General features: G+C 35.3%; 1 protein-coding gene across 2 annotated transcripts in view; it reads left to right on the top strand.

Annotated features, from left to right (window-relative positions):
* The window catches only part of KIF18A (kinesin family member 18A), a 32,203-nt gene extending 15,196 nt beyond the window's left edge, over positions 1-17,007 (top strand). For both annotated transcript variants that reach the window (XM_051776659.1, XM_051776651.1), the window contains exons 12-17: positions 319-440; positions 617-855; positions 10,429-10,912; positions 11,663-11,767; positions 14,637-14,746; positions 16,414-17,007. In XM_051776659.1, coding sequence (XP_051632619.1) covers positions 319-440; positions 617-855; positions 10,429-10,912; positions 11,663-11,767; positions 14,637-14,746; positions 16,414-16,562 — 1,209 coding nt within the window. In that variant the 3' untranslated portion in view covers positions 16,563-17,007. The remainder of the gene's footprint in view (positions 1-318; positions 441-616; positions 856-10,428; positions 10,913-11,662; positions 11,768-14,636; positions 14,747-16,413) is intronic.
* Positions 17,008-18,668: the final 1,661 nt, after the last annotated feature.

The following is an 18,668-nucleotide window of genomic DNA, read 5'->3' as shown; positions in this document are numbered from 1 at the left end:
GTATACAGAAAAAAAGGTGAAGATATCTTTGGGTTTGCATAGGTAAAGCATGTGCCTGTTGGATTCTTAATGCTGATTGCAGCACACCCACCACTGGTCAAAGGAATCTACAAAGCAATACTTATGCATGTGAATAAAAATCAAACAGTTCATACTTTTCTGCCATAAAACTTCCTTATCATAATACAGCTCCACTCCACATTTACTTTTCAATATTGGTTGAATTAATATTACTTTTTAGCTTAAATTTTAGTTTTTTCCCTATCAGTTCGATATGCAGTTGTTTGATTTTGTTTTTTTCTTCCCAATTCCCCAAAGGAACTTCGTCAAGATCTGCAGTATTGCCATTTAAACCTAGAAGTTCAGGACCTGAAAGCACAGATTAAGCACATGTTAGCTCTGGTGTCCCTTCAAGACCAGTATTATAAGCAAACAGAAAAGTAAGTATGGTTTCATGGCAGGTGTGATAAGACTTTATGTTCTGACACTTATAACTTCAGAAGACCTATTCAGAGAAATTAGTTTAAATTGAAACAGAAACAAGATTTATTTTTGTTTTCTGGGTAAGAATTGTGTTTACTTAAGCAAACTTGTCTTGCCTCTTGCTGTTTTACAGAGTACTAAATACTTTGCTTCCCGTTCTTCGCAAGCAACACCTGACTTTGAAAGAAGCTGGGTTGACAAATGATTTAACTGAGACTGAGTTTGGGGAGGTTGAGCAGCTTATTCAAAGACAAAAATCAGTAGCTTGGGCTGACCAGACTGAAGAAAAGGATCAAACTCAAACCCATGAAGTAGACATGTCAGCTATCTTTGCATTCCCACAGCTTGTGAGCAGACCAAACACCCCGTGCCGTAAGTGTATAATTAATTTGTCCTCTGTTGGAAAAACTTCTAAATGTGTTCTGCAGAAGCCAGATGTCATCCATAAAGGCAGTGGATGCACACTTCTGCAAATATTGAAGCCAGATGTAAAACTGAGCCTCAGACTCTTTCTATAAATCATACACCATTCTTAATTGAACATAGAAAAGAAGTTAACTTTTTCAATGACTTTTTCAGTCACACTGAAAATCCTCTTCTTCTTGTTACATACCCCATGTATCAATGTTTGTAGATCCTGTGAGTGCTATTAAGAATTCCATTTAAATCTTTCAGATTACATTGATGGAAAAGGAATCATAGTGTCAGTCAGTTATAATTTTGTTGGACTGATTTGAAATGTTAAGCAAGTACTACAGCTTTGCACAATTTCTAGTGATAGACTTGAGGGAGATGATATTTTGTATTAATTACAGGTTCACCTGGAATCAATTTAGTACAAAGTTTTACAGTATTTATTTTTCCAAGAATCAAAGCATTCACCATTTCTACCATGGAATTGACTGTTTTGCTGTATCCTGATGGCCCCATTTTTCCTCTGTAACTCTACATAGCTGGCATTTTCTCCTTTAGATGTAAAGTGAGTCGCCCTGGAGCATAGTCTGGGTGAAAAAAGGGATGAAAAATCCTTATGCAAGCTGCTGTTCTGGTGGATGACAAGCAAAATCTCAGCCTTTAGTGCAACTGCTGTGGGCCAATGCTTGTCTTGTGCTCTGGATAGACAGCACACAACACACTGAGGCTTTCTCATTAAAGCTGCTAATCCATAACATTGACAGACATCCATAAGTAACCAGGGAAAAACAGATAAATATTACTTCAGCTTCTCAAAAGCTGGTAGTCATAAAAGAGCATTGACCCCTGGAGAACTGTGAAACTAGTTCCCTCCTTTCTTTAGCTTTCTTCCTCTATACAGCTTGAGACTTCTTTTGTCAAAACCATTTATTGCTTCTGTTCTGATTAAGTGTATATGTGATTTTTGGCATGTGTTTTTGTCACTGTAGATGATGCCAGATAGTTGATACCCAGTGTCTCACTGTCTGCAATGTAAAGGTCAGATTGTGTTGAATGTCAGGCTGTTCTAGAGTTTTTGGGTTTTTTTGCATGAGTGGTGGTTTTGGTTGATTTTTAGTTTGAATTGGGTTTTCTTTTTAGTGTGTGTTTATTTTTGTGTTTTCAGAAAGAAGGGAAAGAAAGTTTGCAGACTTGCATGGTTACATTTCTTATTCTGCCCGTGCTAGTCAGGGATTCATTCAGCAAGGTTGAAAGTTGTTATTTATTTTATATCATAGGCATATATTTTTACATACTGGCTTTTTTTGCTTTTGGGGTACTTTTTTTTTTTTTTTTTTGGCAGAATAGGTAGGGAGATGTACCCAAAGGCTAATCCAGAAGCTCTGTAATATCCTTTGTAACTAAGTATTGATTGTAGTGGCTCTGTTTTGTTGTATGTGGGTTACCATTGTTGTGAGTTTTAATTCCTGATGCTCGTAAGCTTTGTTAGAGTTCTTGATTAATCTGCTTCTTCTCCACCTTTCTTGAAGTCCTGTGTTGCAAGAGGCCTGATCTGTTCTTACTGAAATTAACACTAAAATGAGTATTTATTTAAATTCTACACAAACTGTTAAGACATGAACATTTCACTTCATTAAAATAATTAGATATTATTTGAGAGGTTGCCTTGAAAACCTTATGTGGAGGCATTCCAATTATTCTCCCCTTCTAAATATTATTGAACTGTATGTTCCCCTAAGTAAATGGACACTGTAGTTTTCAGTTAAGATGGACTTTCTTTGGCTGAAAATTGTGTATTTGCCTGGAGATGTCCATGGAAATCTTTTTTTGGTACCGCGGTGATTTTTTTTTTGTTTGCGTCTTTTCCTTTGGAAAAAGGAAATAGGAGAGGTTACTTTGACTCCTTTCCCTCTAATTAGATGCAGTATAAAACATGGCAGAAACAACTCCCTGAAATTTTGTAACCTTTAAGGGAAGGTTACCTAAATTATTATTGGTGTTGACACAGTCGTATCAATACATCTTGGGAGTTGTGGTGGAAAAAAGTAATCCACTTATCAGTGCTTTAAATTTTTTTCTGTTCAGCACAAGACAAATGTAATTAAATAGCTCCTCTTCAATTGTGTGTTTGAATTTATATTTAAAATACATTGAACTATTAAATGATATTGTCATGGAAATTAATTTCTTAAAAAAAAACCCCATAAGTAAGAAAAATTACATTAACATGGGGAAATACGAAGCAATACAAGGGCAGCATCCTGGTCAGAAATAGGAAGGATGCAGTAATTTCTCTTTTCCTTTAAAATGAAATAAATTATTCAAGAATCCAATTCCTGCTTCCTAAAGTCATTTCAGAAGTATGCTTGGCAAATGTTAGCAAGAGCTGACCTAAGAACTTAATGAACAAATAAAAAGGAAGATTTATACGTATCCCCTTGCACCTCTGGTGCATTGATATTTTATTATTTATAATTTGTTCAAGATATTGGGAAGGAAGTAGTGTTTTGCTCCAAGATTGTTAAAAAAAAAAAAAAAAGAAAATAATCAAAAAACCACAGAGGTCATTATTCCTCATATAAAAATCCAAATTTCAAATTTAACATTTTTGCATGGACCTTCATCTTATCAGCAGGAAAGAGCAATGCACTTCAGTTTTTGTGACTTGGTTCTTATTTTTTATGATCTAAGTTGAGAGCAGTCATTTTTTTTTTAATCTCCCATTTAATATATGTTGCCTTGTGTTAGTGTCTCAGAGTTTCTTTTCTAAATTTTGGGGGAGAGGATACAAAAGTTAATTGGTGGCAATGTAATGTTTCATATGAAACCTAAGTTGAACATCTAGATTGAGGAAGAGAGTGTCTACTAGTAACAAATGTGATGTATTACTTTTGAACACATTTGAAAGACTATTTTTGTTTTTTTGAGGTAAAATCCCTCTACAAAAATGAGATGGTACTCATGTAGAAAATACTAAGCCTTACAAGGAAAATATTTGTTCCTCTTCACTGTAAGCTTATGAAATAAATAATTACATCTCTTTTGTTAAACTTGGTAGTATCTAGGGATATATGTAGTGCATGTGCCTTATTCATAATTGGAAGTTCCAGTCACTAACAAACTACAAGTTCCTGTTTAGTTGCTGTGTGTTTAAATTGGTAGTGATTCAGAAAGCCATCTGTATTTAAATTCAGCCAGTGCTGAATTCTGGGTGTTGCAGAACATGGGGCAGTGATCATTGCAGGAACTTTTTTAATGACACTAAACTTTTGCCTGCAGCTCTTTGAGAGAACCATGACAATGTTCAAATGCAAATGAATTGTCATTGAGTGTTTTCACATAAAATTTAAAATGCTTTAAGTCGCATAAATAACTTCTGTGATTATAAGCACCACTTCCAAAAGGCCAAAGCTGCTAAATCATTTCTTTGGAGTAGGAAAAACTGTGAAAGCAGGGCTTTAACTTCTTATGTGTTCCTTTGGAATTAACTACATTGCACTAGCTGATTCTGAAGAAGGAAGTTAAACTAGTAGTTGATGTGGAAAAAGAACCTAAAAAGGGTAAAGAGAAGGATAGCAAAGCTAAAAGGTTTTTATTCTAGGTTTTGTTACAAGTCTTCAACAAAAATACATTCTTGAAATATATTCTAAATATTCTTACTTTATTGTGTGAAGTGGTTGTGCTATTACCTTATTAAGATCCTTCTATCTATTAGGAGCTTCAAAATAGCAAAGAATTTGAGCTGATTCACAGTAATGCCTAAATCTTTGTTTCTAATGAAGATTTCTTCATTGGAAAGAGTCTCCTATATATTAAATAATATAAAGTCACAGTGGGGGAGGAAAAGATCAAGGTGCTCTCTCTCTGTTTCTATGTCCAAGATATCAAGATAGTCCATCCTTATGCTTAAAAACTCTTGATTTCAAGTGAAAGCTAATTAAAGTTCATATGCTTTGCCAAAGCACATGACAGGAGTTGACCACCTCCTATTTTGTTTTTCCTTTAAACTTTAAAACCTTTAAACACCTTCTGTAAAATTCTGACCTTAATTATAAATTAGAATTTATTTTTTTTTGTGGAGAAAATGTTAGTTTTCCCATATCTCTTTTTTTACAAATATGTCAAAAGTTTAGATTAAACTTGTGCATGCTTCATGTAACCATAAATGTGCAGTCTTATGAACAGTTTAACTGTTTGTATCAAGGAAAACACAGGCTATGAAAACAAGTTCATTTAAAAATGTATTCAGGTGCCCATTCTTGAGTGTTTATTAATGGACAGCCATACAGTATTCAGAGTGTGGACTGATGGGTGGAAAGCTCTGACTGGTATTTGCAAGTATTTCTGTGAATGGGAAAGTTCTTGGCATTGTTTCAGGCATCCCATTTCCAGAAGCCTTACTGTACATTACCATTGAGAGAATGGAATTGATTTATAGGAAAGCAAAAAAGAAAAGACAAGGCATTCATTGCCTCCCCTTGTCACAAACATCCGAAAGTAAAGTCAATTTTCTACTTGGTATGGCAGGAAAAATTGGGGTGTAATTGTACATAGTAAAAGACTTGATCAAAAGTAGAAGTGTGTGTCTTGTATATGGGAAAGAGAAGCCTTTTCACATGGTCTTATATGACTTCTAAGTATTTTTTCTCATGCTGAGTAAAATAGTTCCAGATCACTGGGACTCACAAGAATGCAGCCTGCATTTTAGCCTTTTTCAGTTCACAGCTCTTGCCTGTGAACCTGTAGTGAAATTGGTCATCACAGTGATGCTTTTGAGTATGAATATTAAATAATTGAAATGCATTGACCAGACCTCATTTGCAATTTGGAATTCCATGAGTCAGTTGTTAAAAGAATGAAAATGTATGATTAGTATTGTAATTGGATCAATCAGTGGTAGCCTAGAAATGTTTATTGAAATGAATACATTAATATTTGATATCACTTTAGCAGAACAACCTGGTAGACTTAATTTAGCACAGTTTCCAGACATAATCCCCTTATGCATGTTATTAGCATGAGTTCTAGAAGAAGAGAAGTCTTGGCCGTTATTTTGTCCCTAATGTCAATTAGAACTAACTCAGTTCATGAGTTGTTTTGTCATGAGCTCTGCTCACTTTTGCTGTGACTCATGTTTCACAGATAGTGCATTCTGCTTTTTGTATTAACACACAGGGCTGTAGATATCTAATATTGCTGTGTTTCTTGTCCAACAGATCAGTGCTTCTGAGCAGTCTTTTAGGACAGATGATACGACAAACTAAGGGCTGAAACCACCTCATATCTTTTGGTGGGGGTGATTGGTCAGTGGAGGATGGCTTTTGCTTTTGATTTCTGAGTAAACCCCTTAAGAAAAATTATACCTTAAAGAATTCTGACAATTATCTTATATAAACATCAGCCTGAAATTCAAGATCAGCAAATAACATGATCTATTACCTAAAATATATTTGGCATAATGCTTAGTTTTAAAGAGAAGCATTGTTGCTGAAAGCACTGTCTAAGGAAATATAACTTCTAAATTTTTCTTTTAAGCAACTCCATCAGGTTAACTGCTGATGTTTTTTAAAGTATATGGTGATTCATTTTTGTGTATGAAATAAAAAATAATATTACTGAATCATGATGATCATTATGATGCAAAAGATTGAACTGGCTGTAAAACTGTGAAGCAAATATAAACCATAAATGTAATTATTTATATTATGGAACAGGTTTGGAGATTTTCTTTAGAGTTGGAGTGTGTTGTTTATCTATCAGCAGGAAAATAATGACAGCACTTAATGATTACCATTAGACATCCATTCAGGAACTATTTAGATTTGTTCTTTAAGGAAATACAAATAGCCCTACTTGGTCCACCACTGTATCATCTTCAGTACCATGTATTTAGCACTTTATGGGAGTAGTGCTGTTGTAGAACCTTTTGTTGTCTGAGCTCATTTTATTTAGGCTTCTCAATGGTAATTTTTAAAAGAATTTGCAAAAAAATTAGCAACTAGCTTCAAGATCTTGCTTCCTTCATAAGAAAACACTGGCAATCCTTTATATTCAAAATAAAGAAATGTTTTTCTAACTGTATTTTGGTTTGCCTTTAGATCATAACTGTCTGGAGCCATATACTGTGTAACAAGAAGTTAAACAGGAATTGGAATTTTGGGGTTGGTTTTGTCACATCATATTTGGTTTATGTTGTTTAGTGAAACCAAGTTAAATATGAGGCTGCTGGTGATGTTTGTTTACTTGTTTCCTGTGTTAGGAGCAACCTAATATTCTCACAAAAAGCAATGGGAAGGGACACTTCTTAAATATTTTATATGCTTTCCAAATTTCTAGAAATAAAATGGCTTTAAAAATGGGTGTTGGTTTTTAGTAACAGCTTATATTTGCCCTATACAGAATTGCTGTAACTAGTTATTAATTTACTTGTATTACAGTATGAAATGCCACTCACTGTGATGCAATTCATCAAATTATTTACATTGGCAGTACTTTTCTGTTCTTTACGTATTTAGTTCATGATTTAAATGCTTGCATTTACAGTTAATTTAAAAATGCTTCCAATATTTAGGCCTGGAGAAGCTTCTAAGACTTGGCACTCCCACCAAAATGTTTCTCCATCAGACTTCCTTCTAGTAACTTTAGGACATTAGCAAAACCTCAGTGTCTTACAGTAAGCAAACTTTCTGAAACTGAAACCTCCCCATCCTAATGTAACAACAGCCTAATAGAATTCTAACCATTATTTTTCCCGAAACACACATTCAGATGCATATAAGCAGGAGGAAAACCTAATAAATGAATATTTTAAATGTGTCCTGAGGCGTTTAATGGATGGTTATTTCGAACACTAGATCAGATGAAGCTTATTCTTATATTTAAGACTACAAGCTGTCAAAAGTCTTTTAAAAAAAGGTTTTGCCTTCAATTTTTGGTTGTGATAACTAGAAATTATTTTTTTTTTCAAAGATGTGTTAGTCTTTTACACTGAAGAATGTATTGTACTCATTAAAACAAAATTAAAAAGCAAGCACCTTAATGAAGCATAGCATTGTTGATAGTGTCAGAGAGGACATATTTTAAAATATTTATAAATAAGTTTCTTGCTTGCAACTAACAAAGTCCTACCAAGTTTTGGAGAAATCCGTCTTCATCACAGTGGGCTTATGTTATTTTAGGGAGAGCTAAAGATTTATTGGGAAACACACAGGCCCTGTTTTGCTACCCTTTCCATTCCACTGCTCATGGAGAATATCCTGAATTAGCTTAGTGTTTAGATTACAATCAAGCTACTGTGTCCCAGCAACCTTCTGCATTTCCCCTGGTAAATGTTGACCATGGATTAGACAAGGTATTAGAAAACGTATTTTGCATTTTATGAAAAAGAAACCCTGTACATACGTAAGGTGAATTGCACATGGGCACGCACATACACAAATTCACAATTCACTTATTTCATGTCAGGTCATCCTCTTGGGCCTGAGTCTTCCATGTATGTGTTTCTTCAAAGTGAAAGCAGCATAATAGAATTGTAATTGTTCATGTAATTGTCCAGATGTCTTTTCTCATAAACAGTTTCTCTTGAATTAACCTGCCTTTCTTGCTTATGCACTGTTGGATAAGGTGTTACATATTTTTTGAACCATAGTGGTTTAAACATTGTTCATTCTGAAACTGAGCCCTTGAGTGAGGAATAAATGTTTGCTTTTTTTTGCAATGGTGTTGTCATTGAATTAAGTTCTGGCAACACAGAATATATTTGTGGCCTATATATTAGCATGTAATTTACTTGTTACTTTTACACACTTTGATACTACCTGTTCTCTCCTCCTAGAACAGGTCTGGGTCTCATTGTAGTCTTTAAATCCTTTGCTCTCTCCTTATAACTCTATTTTGTATCTTCTGATTGAGCATAATCTCATAGCTGGGCATGAGGAATCCATCCTATGGTGTGTCTGGTACCAAAGGGTGTAGGTGCTGGGATCATCCTTCATCACCTTTCCTTCAAAGAGGATCTTATTTGGGTCTTTTCCATAAGATATCTGATTTCTTGGGGAACTGGCATTCTTAAAGCATCTTGGCAAATTGAGTTGCAACTGAGCAATGAGGTTAAAATTAAATGGGGGCTGAGAAGTGGTAAACAGAGAAAAGACTACAATCATTTAAGCCTTGTTTTCTGTAAGAAATCAAACTTGTGGAGGTAGAATAATGCAATACATACGTGTTTCTAATCAATCTTCCTCCTCTTCAAAGGACTTTTTTGGAACAGCTAAAATGCCCTAAGTGCTAACACATGAGAGAGAACTATAGAAGCATTCAGACTGAGGAGTTCAAAATAACTTTCTTACTCTGAGGCAAAAATAAAATGAAATTTTAGAAGAAATAAATATTTATCATCACTGCTGTAGGAATACCATAGCTAATTCCTGAGTAACTTGCAGCAATTTAAAAAGCAGGAGTTCTTTTTGCAGTTTAGTTGCTTATAGGCATGTAGTAGGCAATGCAGAAAAGAGAAGTATGAAGCTGTGGCTGCCAGCTGAAGTGGAGCCAATCCATAGGCATTTTAAGGATACTAGGCTTCATTTCTTAAATTTGCACTGGAAGTTAAATATAGAAGCACTTGGGGTTTTGACAACCCTCTCCTGCTCTTGATTTGTTTTTTAAAAAATTCCTTAATTTTTTGTTGTTAACTATGTAAGTCACCACTTGCCTAACTGTATGAACAGTGGGCTGTGTCTTAAAATGACTCTCCTTTACTGAAAACTTGAATTAAAAAAGGCCATTTCTGTCTTACTTTGGACATTACCCTTACTACCACCTGCTTGAAAATAGAAATATTATAACATTTCAAGGAAGATTATTTAATTCAAGATGAATGAGAATGGCCAGTTACTGCTACATTGCTTGCTTTATTTTTGAGGGCATGGGGAGGTGTTAAAGAGCTTTGCTCCACACAGTTGATGTATTAGGATGACAGAATCCAGGTGACTTCTTTGTTTTCCCTTTTCCAAAACCCTACATTCTCTTTTGCAATGTCAGAGAATTTTGTCCCTCTTAAGTGGTTCTGTGTCCTTCCTTTTACAAGAACCTCTCATTATTCTACATGGTACCTGCTGAGGAAAAAATGGCTGTGATCAGAAGTCAGCTTAGATTACTGTGATTGTACCATCTTAAAATATGAGTTTTGTCATGATAATGTGAGCATTTTCAATACTCTTACTATTCCATTCCCTCTTGTCATGTGTCCTATCTTCCTTGTGATTATTTATATTATCTCTGGAATTAACTACACCAACCTATGCATATTTATAATACTTTGAGTGTCACAGAACAAACACCATCTAGACCATACTGCAATAGAAATAATTTCATCTATATCATCAAACTAATATGTAAATGAAATAGTGTTTGTAATAATTTCAGCTAAGTTTTCTGATAACTTCTGTCTCGGTAGGGAAGAGGAGGGAAAAAGCAAGATCTGAGCAGTAGGTATAGGTTGGTGTGGTAACCATTGTTACTTGTGTTTCACAGGTACCTCTTGTGGTACACCATCCCAGGAAATGACTAAAAATACACCAAAAGTATTAGAATATACAGAACCACCACAGAAAAGAACGAGGAGGAAGCTAATGGACTCTCCAGTAGCAGCTCAAAGTCCAGCTGCATCCAAGCCATCCAGTCTGCAGCACCTGGAGGATTCTCTCGCCAAGGAAGTCCACCCCATAGTGTACACCCCGGAATCTTGCCGAAAGCCAGCACAGAGCTGCTGCACAGAGGCTGTGCTAAAGAAGGCTCTGCACTTTGCAGGCCTCAAGGAGGTCAGTGCCCAAGGCACAGATACACCAGTGCAAAAGGCCAGTGTTATGGACACGACACACGATGTGATCCCCGAGTGCAGCGAAGCCATCATGAACTCAACAATAATCCTCTACGAAGGCACGGACGAAACAACTGAAATGCCCACGTGCTCACCCGTGAAGGAGTCACAGCCCTGCAGCAGCAGCATTGTGCAAAGGTATTTTCCTCGTATGGGGGCAAGAAATATTACCAAATAATTTAATCCTGTGTATCTTTACAGCTGGGTTTTTCCATTTATGTCTGTTTTATTTGTAAATGCAGCGTTTTGAAAATCAAACCCTCAGTTTTGACCAATATCCGATTCAATTCTGCCATTATTTGAAAACAGTGGTGTGTTAGTGACAACAGATAAAGTTGGAAGCTTATCCTATTTTATAAGATAGGTATTGAAAAGAAATAGAGTGCTTTTGAAATTGGTTGTGATGCTCCAGGCAAGCTGCTTCCTCTCAGCCTTATGTTTCTAGTCTGTAAAATGGACACTTAACCTCTCCACACTGAGAGATGCCATGCTTGTGTGAAGTCTGCAAAGCTGCCTCAAGTAATATTAGTGAAATGAATTTCCAGTTTTGGTTTCCAGCTCAGCATTTATTTACAGTTAAGAACAAATTCACTTCACTTTTACTAAGAATGTGTTCTACAAAAGCATAATTCTTTTATGGTCTCAAGTTGTGCCAGGGGAGGTTTAGGTTAGATATTAGAATTTCTTTACAGAGAGGGTGGTCAGACATTGGAATGGGCTGCCCAGGGAAGCAGTAGATTCTCCATGCCTGGAGATTTTTAAAAAGAGGCTGGATGTGGCACTTAGTGCCATGGTCTAGTAACCACAGTGGTAGTGGATCAAGGGTTGGGCTTGATGATCTCGGAGGTCCCTTCCAACCCAGCTGATTCTATGATTCTATGATTTCAGACTTGATCTCACTTCCTTAAGAAACAAAAATTCTGCATCAGCATTTGAGAAGCCCTCATATATGGCAATGACTTCTGCTGCTCAGAGAAAAAGGAAGGTATTAAGGTAAGATTAAACGAACTCTTCTATACAAGATGAGTTTGTATTCATTTGTGTTCTTACTTCAGTTTCAGTATGACATTTCAAATCTGAAAACATCTTCTACAAGTCATCTGAACATGCAGATGACCTGTTCTGATTCAAAGACATTTGAATTCAATTCAATTTTCTTTATTTTTCCTGGCAAGTTCAGTACATTTTCTTTTTTTTTTTTTTTTTTTTTACTCTTGATTTAGGAACTTCTGTTTTAATAGTGATAAACTACTATATCTTGTGTACCTGCTGCCTACTCAAAATAGAAAGATGACACATAATTCTGAAAAGAGAAATTCCACCATCAATTAAACCTCTGATTTGTTTGAAAATGTTCTGCCTTTGCTGGAACACATTAGAAAATACCAAAAGGTCTTTATATGATCCAGCCATCATTGCACATTAAAACAAAATAAGCCTTTTTCTTTTTTTTTTACTATATATAATATGTATGCAACACTTGAAAAGTATAAAGAATGAACCTTACTATCAATTTACACTGTTATTGTACTTTAACAACATGTGAAAAGAAAAAGAATTATTACCATATAGGAAAAATTGATCCATGCAACAGAAAGCAGAGGAAAAAAAATATATGACAATACTTATTTGGTCAGCTTTTTTTTTTTTTTCCCAGTAATTAATTTTCAGTCTCAAATACTGTGGCTTCGTTCTTGTGGTCTGCTCTAGGAAAAACTTCCATATCATCATGTCTGTTTTATGACCCTGAAAGAGGCTTCTTAGTAGGAACAGCAGAAAAGCTGAAACTGAATAGACACTAAGTAGAATTGTATTTTTGTGGGTTTTCTGTTTGGTTTTTTTGTGGGTTTTTTTTAATTTATTTAAAACCTGATTAGCTACAAGGTCAGTACTGATTAAACAGCTTTTTGCTTTTTGCAGTTTTTTTTCCTATTTTCTATTTCCAAAAGCAAAAATTGACACAACCTTTTTTTAAAATCATGTTATGAGTTGCCAGACAGTGAGTGGAGGTACCACCACGTGAGTCTTCTGAAGAATATTTCGGGACTGTAGGAACAAGTTCTATAGAGAGGTCACAAGATGTGGAAGGAACTTAAGTACCTTTTTTTAAATTATCAACTTTGAGACAGAGAAGCTTCCTAGAAGATCACAAATCCACCTGGTCCAGTTTCATGTTGCTGTTCTAATTGTTACCAAATACTGTTCTAAGCTGTTTTGCTTGGATGAGAAATAAACTGTATTGCTCTAGAATGAGAAAAGGGGCACTGCTCATACTTCCTATCTTTCAAATAGCTCATTATGAATTTAGCAGAATAAATTACGTGCTCTCTGAAACCAAGCTAGTTTTTTCTAGATTGCTTTAGGGAGAGGTATTGGAACTTTTGGAGCCTGATTTCTCTAGTCCTAAGGTAAAAGTTCCAAGACAAACTTTTGGACTACTCTTTTTATAATAACTATGTAATGATTTCAAGACATACAGATGCTTATTTCTTCCCAGAAGACTAGTTCTTTCTGTTCATCTTGTTTCTTCTGTGTCTCAAGCACATATTTCTCAGTTCTGAAGTTAGAATACCACTACAGGAAAATCCCACAACTTTTTATTCCTTTTATAGGGATTATTTCTTCTGCCTCAGACTGTAAATTGTCTGTAAACCAAAATTATTTATGGTTTTGTCTAGTGGTTGGTGATGAAGCAAAGGAATGAAAACTTATTTGTGAAGGAGGGAAGGAATATGCTCTTATTTTTCAGATAGAACCTCCTTTCCTTTCTCTTCTTTACTTTTTCCCTGTTTTCTCTCCAATGCTGTCTCTGTTTGAAGTGGTTCATGAAGCGGTTCACTCATTCAGCTCCTATTCACATTAGAATAAAAATGTAAATTTCAGACATATTGTCTACCTTAGAAATATAATTTCAAACAGTTGTATTTTGAGGATAATGAATAAGAAACAAGTCAGTCGTAATAGAGACTACTTTACCAAATCACATTAAATCCTTATTGGCATAAGTTCTCTTCAAGAAGTAAGCATGAATAGATTTTTAGGACTGGCACAAGGCAAATCTTAGTCTTTGCTGCTTGCTGTATATTTTCATTTAGGCAGGAAATTATTATTAAGAAAGTTAGTGTAACTTAGGGGACTATAAAGTGGTAATAATACAATATTTATTATGAGAATAGGAAAAGCATAGAAACTTGGGATGTAAATACAATTAGCTTGTTTATGAGGCTGTCTTGTAGAGTGGAACTGAGGAAGTTAGTGAGGCAATTGCAAAAGGGTGAGATCAGATAGGTTCATAATTTTCACTGTAGGCCTTAAGTCCATCACATAAAAGGCTTTGAAATATAGAGGTTTTGTCTTAATGAATTTGAAGCTATAACAGCTTTCTTGCAGCTTAGCTTAAAAGTATTGTCTGCCATGAAGCCACCCCCTCCAACTGTGTTGGAGGCTATAGAAAAATTATTGTAGCAATAAAAAAATGTGATTTGTCCCATAAACACAGCTTGGTCATTTCAAGGATTTCGTAACACGCCTGAAGATTATTTCTTACTATAATTTATGTGTGGTGACCACCAAACTGGTTTCTGTGGTTTCCAAAAAAAACTGTGGCGTATTGTTCTGCATTTTGGCATTTAATTGGCAACGTTAGTTCTTATTTTCACAGTTTGAAACGTTCTTGTAAACTTTTAAAGAGGAAAAAGGGGAATAATATCCCTAGATATGCACAATAAATTAGTTTCTTCTTAGCGTTCCGTTATGATTGGATAATATCACTTAAAGTGTTTCTGCAAAGCAAGGCCTGAACTGCTGTGATACAGCTTAATGACTGTACTGAAAGGAAACTCTTTGCTGGCTCCTTTTGCAGTTCCACATCCAACACCGTGTCGGGCGGCCCGCAGGACCCCGTGGCTGCGAAACGCGTGCGACAGGACATCCTGTTGGGCCAGGCAGCTCTGCGAGTGCCCCAAGGCTCTGGTAGGTGTCAAAACTTGAGTGTGTGACCCTGCACTGGTGGCTGTTTGTTTGTTTGGGAGGTGCCAAATCAAGGTGGCTGCTCAAGGTTTTGTTAATTCGGTAGCACGTGTCGCTGTGTCAGCACGCCAAGCCATCGGTTTGAATAGTGTATCCATTAAAAACAAACATCTCAATGTCTAACCCGGTTATCTAGTTGATATCTAAGCAAAATTCAATATTGCTATGAGGTTGTTGGGAAAACCAACCTAAAATTGTTTGTGTACTTGTTGAGAAATCTGGTGAATGAACTTTATTACCAATTTTGTCTTTGCACGAGTGTGGTTCATCAAGAAGTAAAATCCTCTAATAATTACCGTACCTGTTTTTAATTGCTTGCTTTGTTTCACGACACCACACTGATTTGTTTTAACAGGTACAGGTTTTTTCAGAGGTCTGTTCCTTAAAATTTGGGGCTATATTGGGCAAAAACAATAACTGAGAAAGAAAATTATTTTAAAGCAGTATATAGGAATTATTTAACTTGTAATATATTGCTGATAAAAACACTGGCAGGTTGTATTCTGTGGAAGTCTGCTACAATTACAGGGCCTCTCTCTGGGAGAACTGTAACAAAATGAGTTACAAATACTTTTTTCAGACCACGTTCACAAATGTCTTTTGTTCACAATTTTATAAAAACCTCTGCCTTTCCTAGTGCATGGCACTACGTTGCTTGGCACCTGCAGCAGATTTTAATGCACTAAATCCTTACAATTTTCATTTCATCTCTACCCAATTGACTCCTGTCTCTATCTTCAGAAATATGCTTAATGATCTTATTGGGCTGTTAAGAGGAGATCCAAGACAGTTTAAAGTTTTAGTCTGCTGTTCTTATTGAATAGCACAGGCAATACACTGGTTTTTACAGCACACACATGTTTTTAAATAAAAACTGATGTGAGGGAGCAAGTATATATGAAAATGTGTTATTTTGCATTCATGAGAGATGTTGAGGTTGTATTACAGTAAACTTTCTAGAAACTGAAAATCTGATTCTAAACTTTGCCTAACAAATATTTGTTATTTGGCAAAGTGCATACACAGTTAGATCATTATCAATATCTACTACTAAAGACTGGTTTAGGAAGTTACCAAAGTCGGTCACTACTCAGGAATTAAGAAACTATATAATGAAGCACCACAATCTGAAATAGGGAATAGATTTTTGATTCTTCAGAGTTTAACTGAACATAAAATACAATTTATTTTCAAAAGGGAAGAATAAACCATAACTAAATTCCTGAGAAGAAGAACTGTTTTCAGATTAAATAGACAAAACTTCCTCTAATGGCATAGTATTCATTTTTCAATACTATTCTATAATAGTAAGGATTAATAACATTTTTGCATACTTCTACATCTTTGTGTAGACCACTGTGCCTTTTTAGTAGCATCTCATGTCAGTTGAGAGTCTAATCATTGGACTTTCTAAGCAATTAACACCCTGGATTACTGAGCTGAGAGTGATTATATTTTTGTGCATCAAAATTAGGCTTTCAATAAGGGCAAGAAATATGTGTAAAAATTCTTAGGCATATTCTGAAAAGGAGGTCCAGATTGGCCGAATTCTACTTGTGTTTATTGAATGAGTGTCTCCCTATTTCTAATAGCATTTTTTTTTTCACTAGAAATGAAAATGAAGAGCAGGAAGCAAGAACAGGATACGCCAAGAAACTTCCTTAAAAGCTTTTCTCGAGGAAATGTCACATTGGGCCTTAAATCAAGGACATCAAAAGATCTTTTACTTCACGTTTCCAAGAAGAAAAATAGGATTTAGTTCTGAGCTCTTCCACATTTGAAGCAGGACTGATGGATAGCAAATGAGAAGAGGGTGACTTTTGTTTTCCTCTTGTAAATAATTGAGAAATTTTTCGATGCATGTGTTAGAAAACTTGGTTTGACCCCCTAAATTATTTCCATTGGAGCTTCCTTATGTTAAAATTGTTTTTCATTTGGAAGCAAATAACAGATGTTAATATTAGAACACATTCATGCTCAGCACTAAGATGCCAGTTTATCTTTAGATTTTTAGCATCTATTGATGATAACATATGTAGTGCCAAGAGACAGAAAAATATTTACAAAAATTGTTTTTAATTTTTTTTTGTCTTTCTGGTTTTTAGTCTGTTACTTGGTTGTAAATGTTTCTGTTCTGTTTTTTCAATTAATTCAGCTGTAAATAGGTGTGTTAATTACTTCAAATAAATTTTTACGTTCATTAAGAGCAGTATAATGTGAATTGTGTTTCTAACAAAAATGTATTTTTTTTCCTCTTCTCTTATGAAAAATGTCTAATTTTGACAAGTGCTGTTACATTATAAACTACATGTATTTGTATGTTCTAGTAAATTATTAATATTCAGAAACAGATTAATTTATGTGTAGTTGTATTGTAACCTTGACAGTCTTCCTGGCCTTAGGAGCATTGTTCTAGCGTGCTTGATCTGTGCAAATGTAAGCATATGAATTTCCCCAAACTAAGGAAAACCAGAGGAAGAAGTCCAGTAACCAGAGGCAGCTCTCTGAAGCAAGGAGCTTGCAGCCCAGCCATGAAGTACACTGCAGAATTTACTCTTGACGCATTGGAGGGACATTTTTCAGGGGCTTCTGAAGAAGGAAATTGGAACTGCCTGTATAAGCTTTCAGGACCACTTCTGGGAGGAGCAGGCAATGTTGCAGAGGAAATCTTCCCTGGGGAAGTTCAAAGAGGAAGGAGTAATTCCTTAAGAAATAGGCATTACAAGTTAAAAATACCAAGCGAGATGAGAGGAACTGAATCCTCCTGTGTGCATTTTAAAGGGATATGGGTGATATGGTTGTGGTGAGCATGGGATCATACTGGTAGTGTAATGAGAACTGAGAAAATATTGGCTCTGGAAAAGGCTTCTGTGAACGTAGTTCTAAACCTAAAAACTAGAATTTGGGACTTGCCTGCTTAGCAAGGTAATGTAATTTCAGTAGAATTAAGGGGGAGGGTCATTTTAATATTTCCCTATCATAATAAACAAAAAGATTTTGGAATTAATTTTATTATTTTGGTGCCTCATACAGCTAAAGTTGTAGAGACCATTTTTTATTTATGGGATCTCTTTCAAATTCTTAGTATTTAATATAAAACGTGCACAGGGAGCTTGTTTTATTGGCACTGCTTCACATCTGCAAGAGACATGTTGGGTTTTGCTTGTAAATATAGTTGTGACATTTGTTGCTCTTGTGGTATGTAAGACTTATACATAAATGTTCATAGCTATTTTGAAAGATTTTTAAGACAGGCTCATGCATGCACCATTTTGATAGTCACAACACAAAACTGATGGGATCTCATCCTTTCTTCATGTGTTCTGCATAGCCTTGAGTGGAATTGGTTCAACTGACTTGCAACACTTTTCCAGGGACATTAAAAAAAAAATATGTTGAGGAAATTACCACACTGACATGAGAAGTGATTCCATCAGATGTTGATTATACATTTGATAGCTAGGTATATATAACTAGCATAAACAAAATGTTTCCAGAGATTATAGCAGATTGAAGTAGGATTTTTGTGTTTTGGGTTGCTGTTGAGTGATATTCTGCACTATTGTACATTTATTTTGTTACATACTGTGAACACATCTCGACTTCATGAGCAGGAAGTGCTTCAGAGCACATTCAACACACAGTGCTGACACAGAACTTTTCATAACTTTTCAGTGCCTGATAACTTCTTGTCAGATTGCCAGTTAGGTAGAAGGCAAAGAGTATTTGGGAAGCAGTGGAGGTATGATATAATTAATTTCATTTTCTTGCCAATCTGCTTTGACTGTTACCTGTTGGCCTGTCTTTACAAACTGATTTAAGTAATAGTATTTATCTGAAGTATACATTTCATTGATTTCACTCT

This window comes from Manacus candei, unplaced genomic scaffold, assembly GCF_025592945.1.
Source record: "Manacus candei isolate 608988 ecotype Guabito, Panama unplaced genomic scaffold, ASM2559294v1 h1tg000009l, whole genome shotgun sequence".
NCBI lineage: Eukaryota > Metazoa > Chordata > Aves > Passeriformes > Pipridae > Manacus > Manacus candei.
This window is presented reverse-complemented; position numbering and strand designations above follow the sequence as displayed.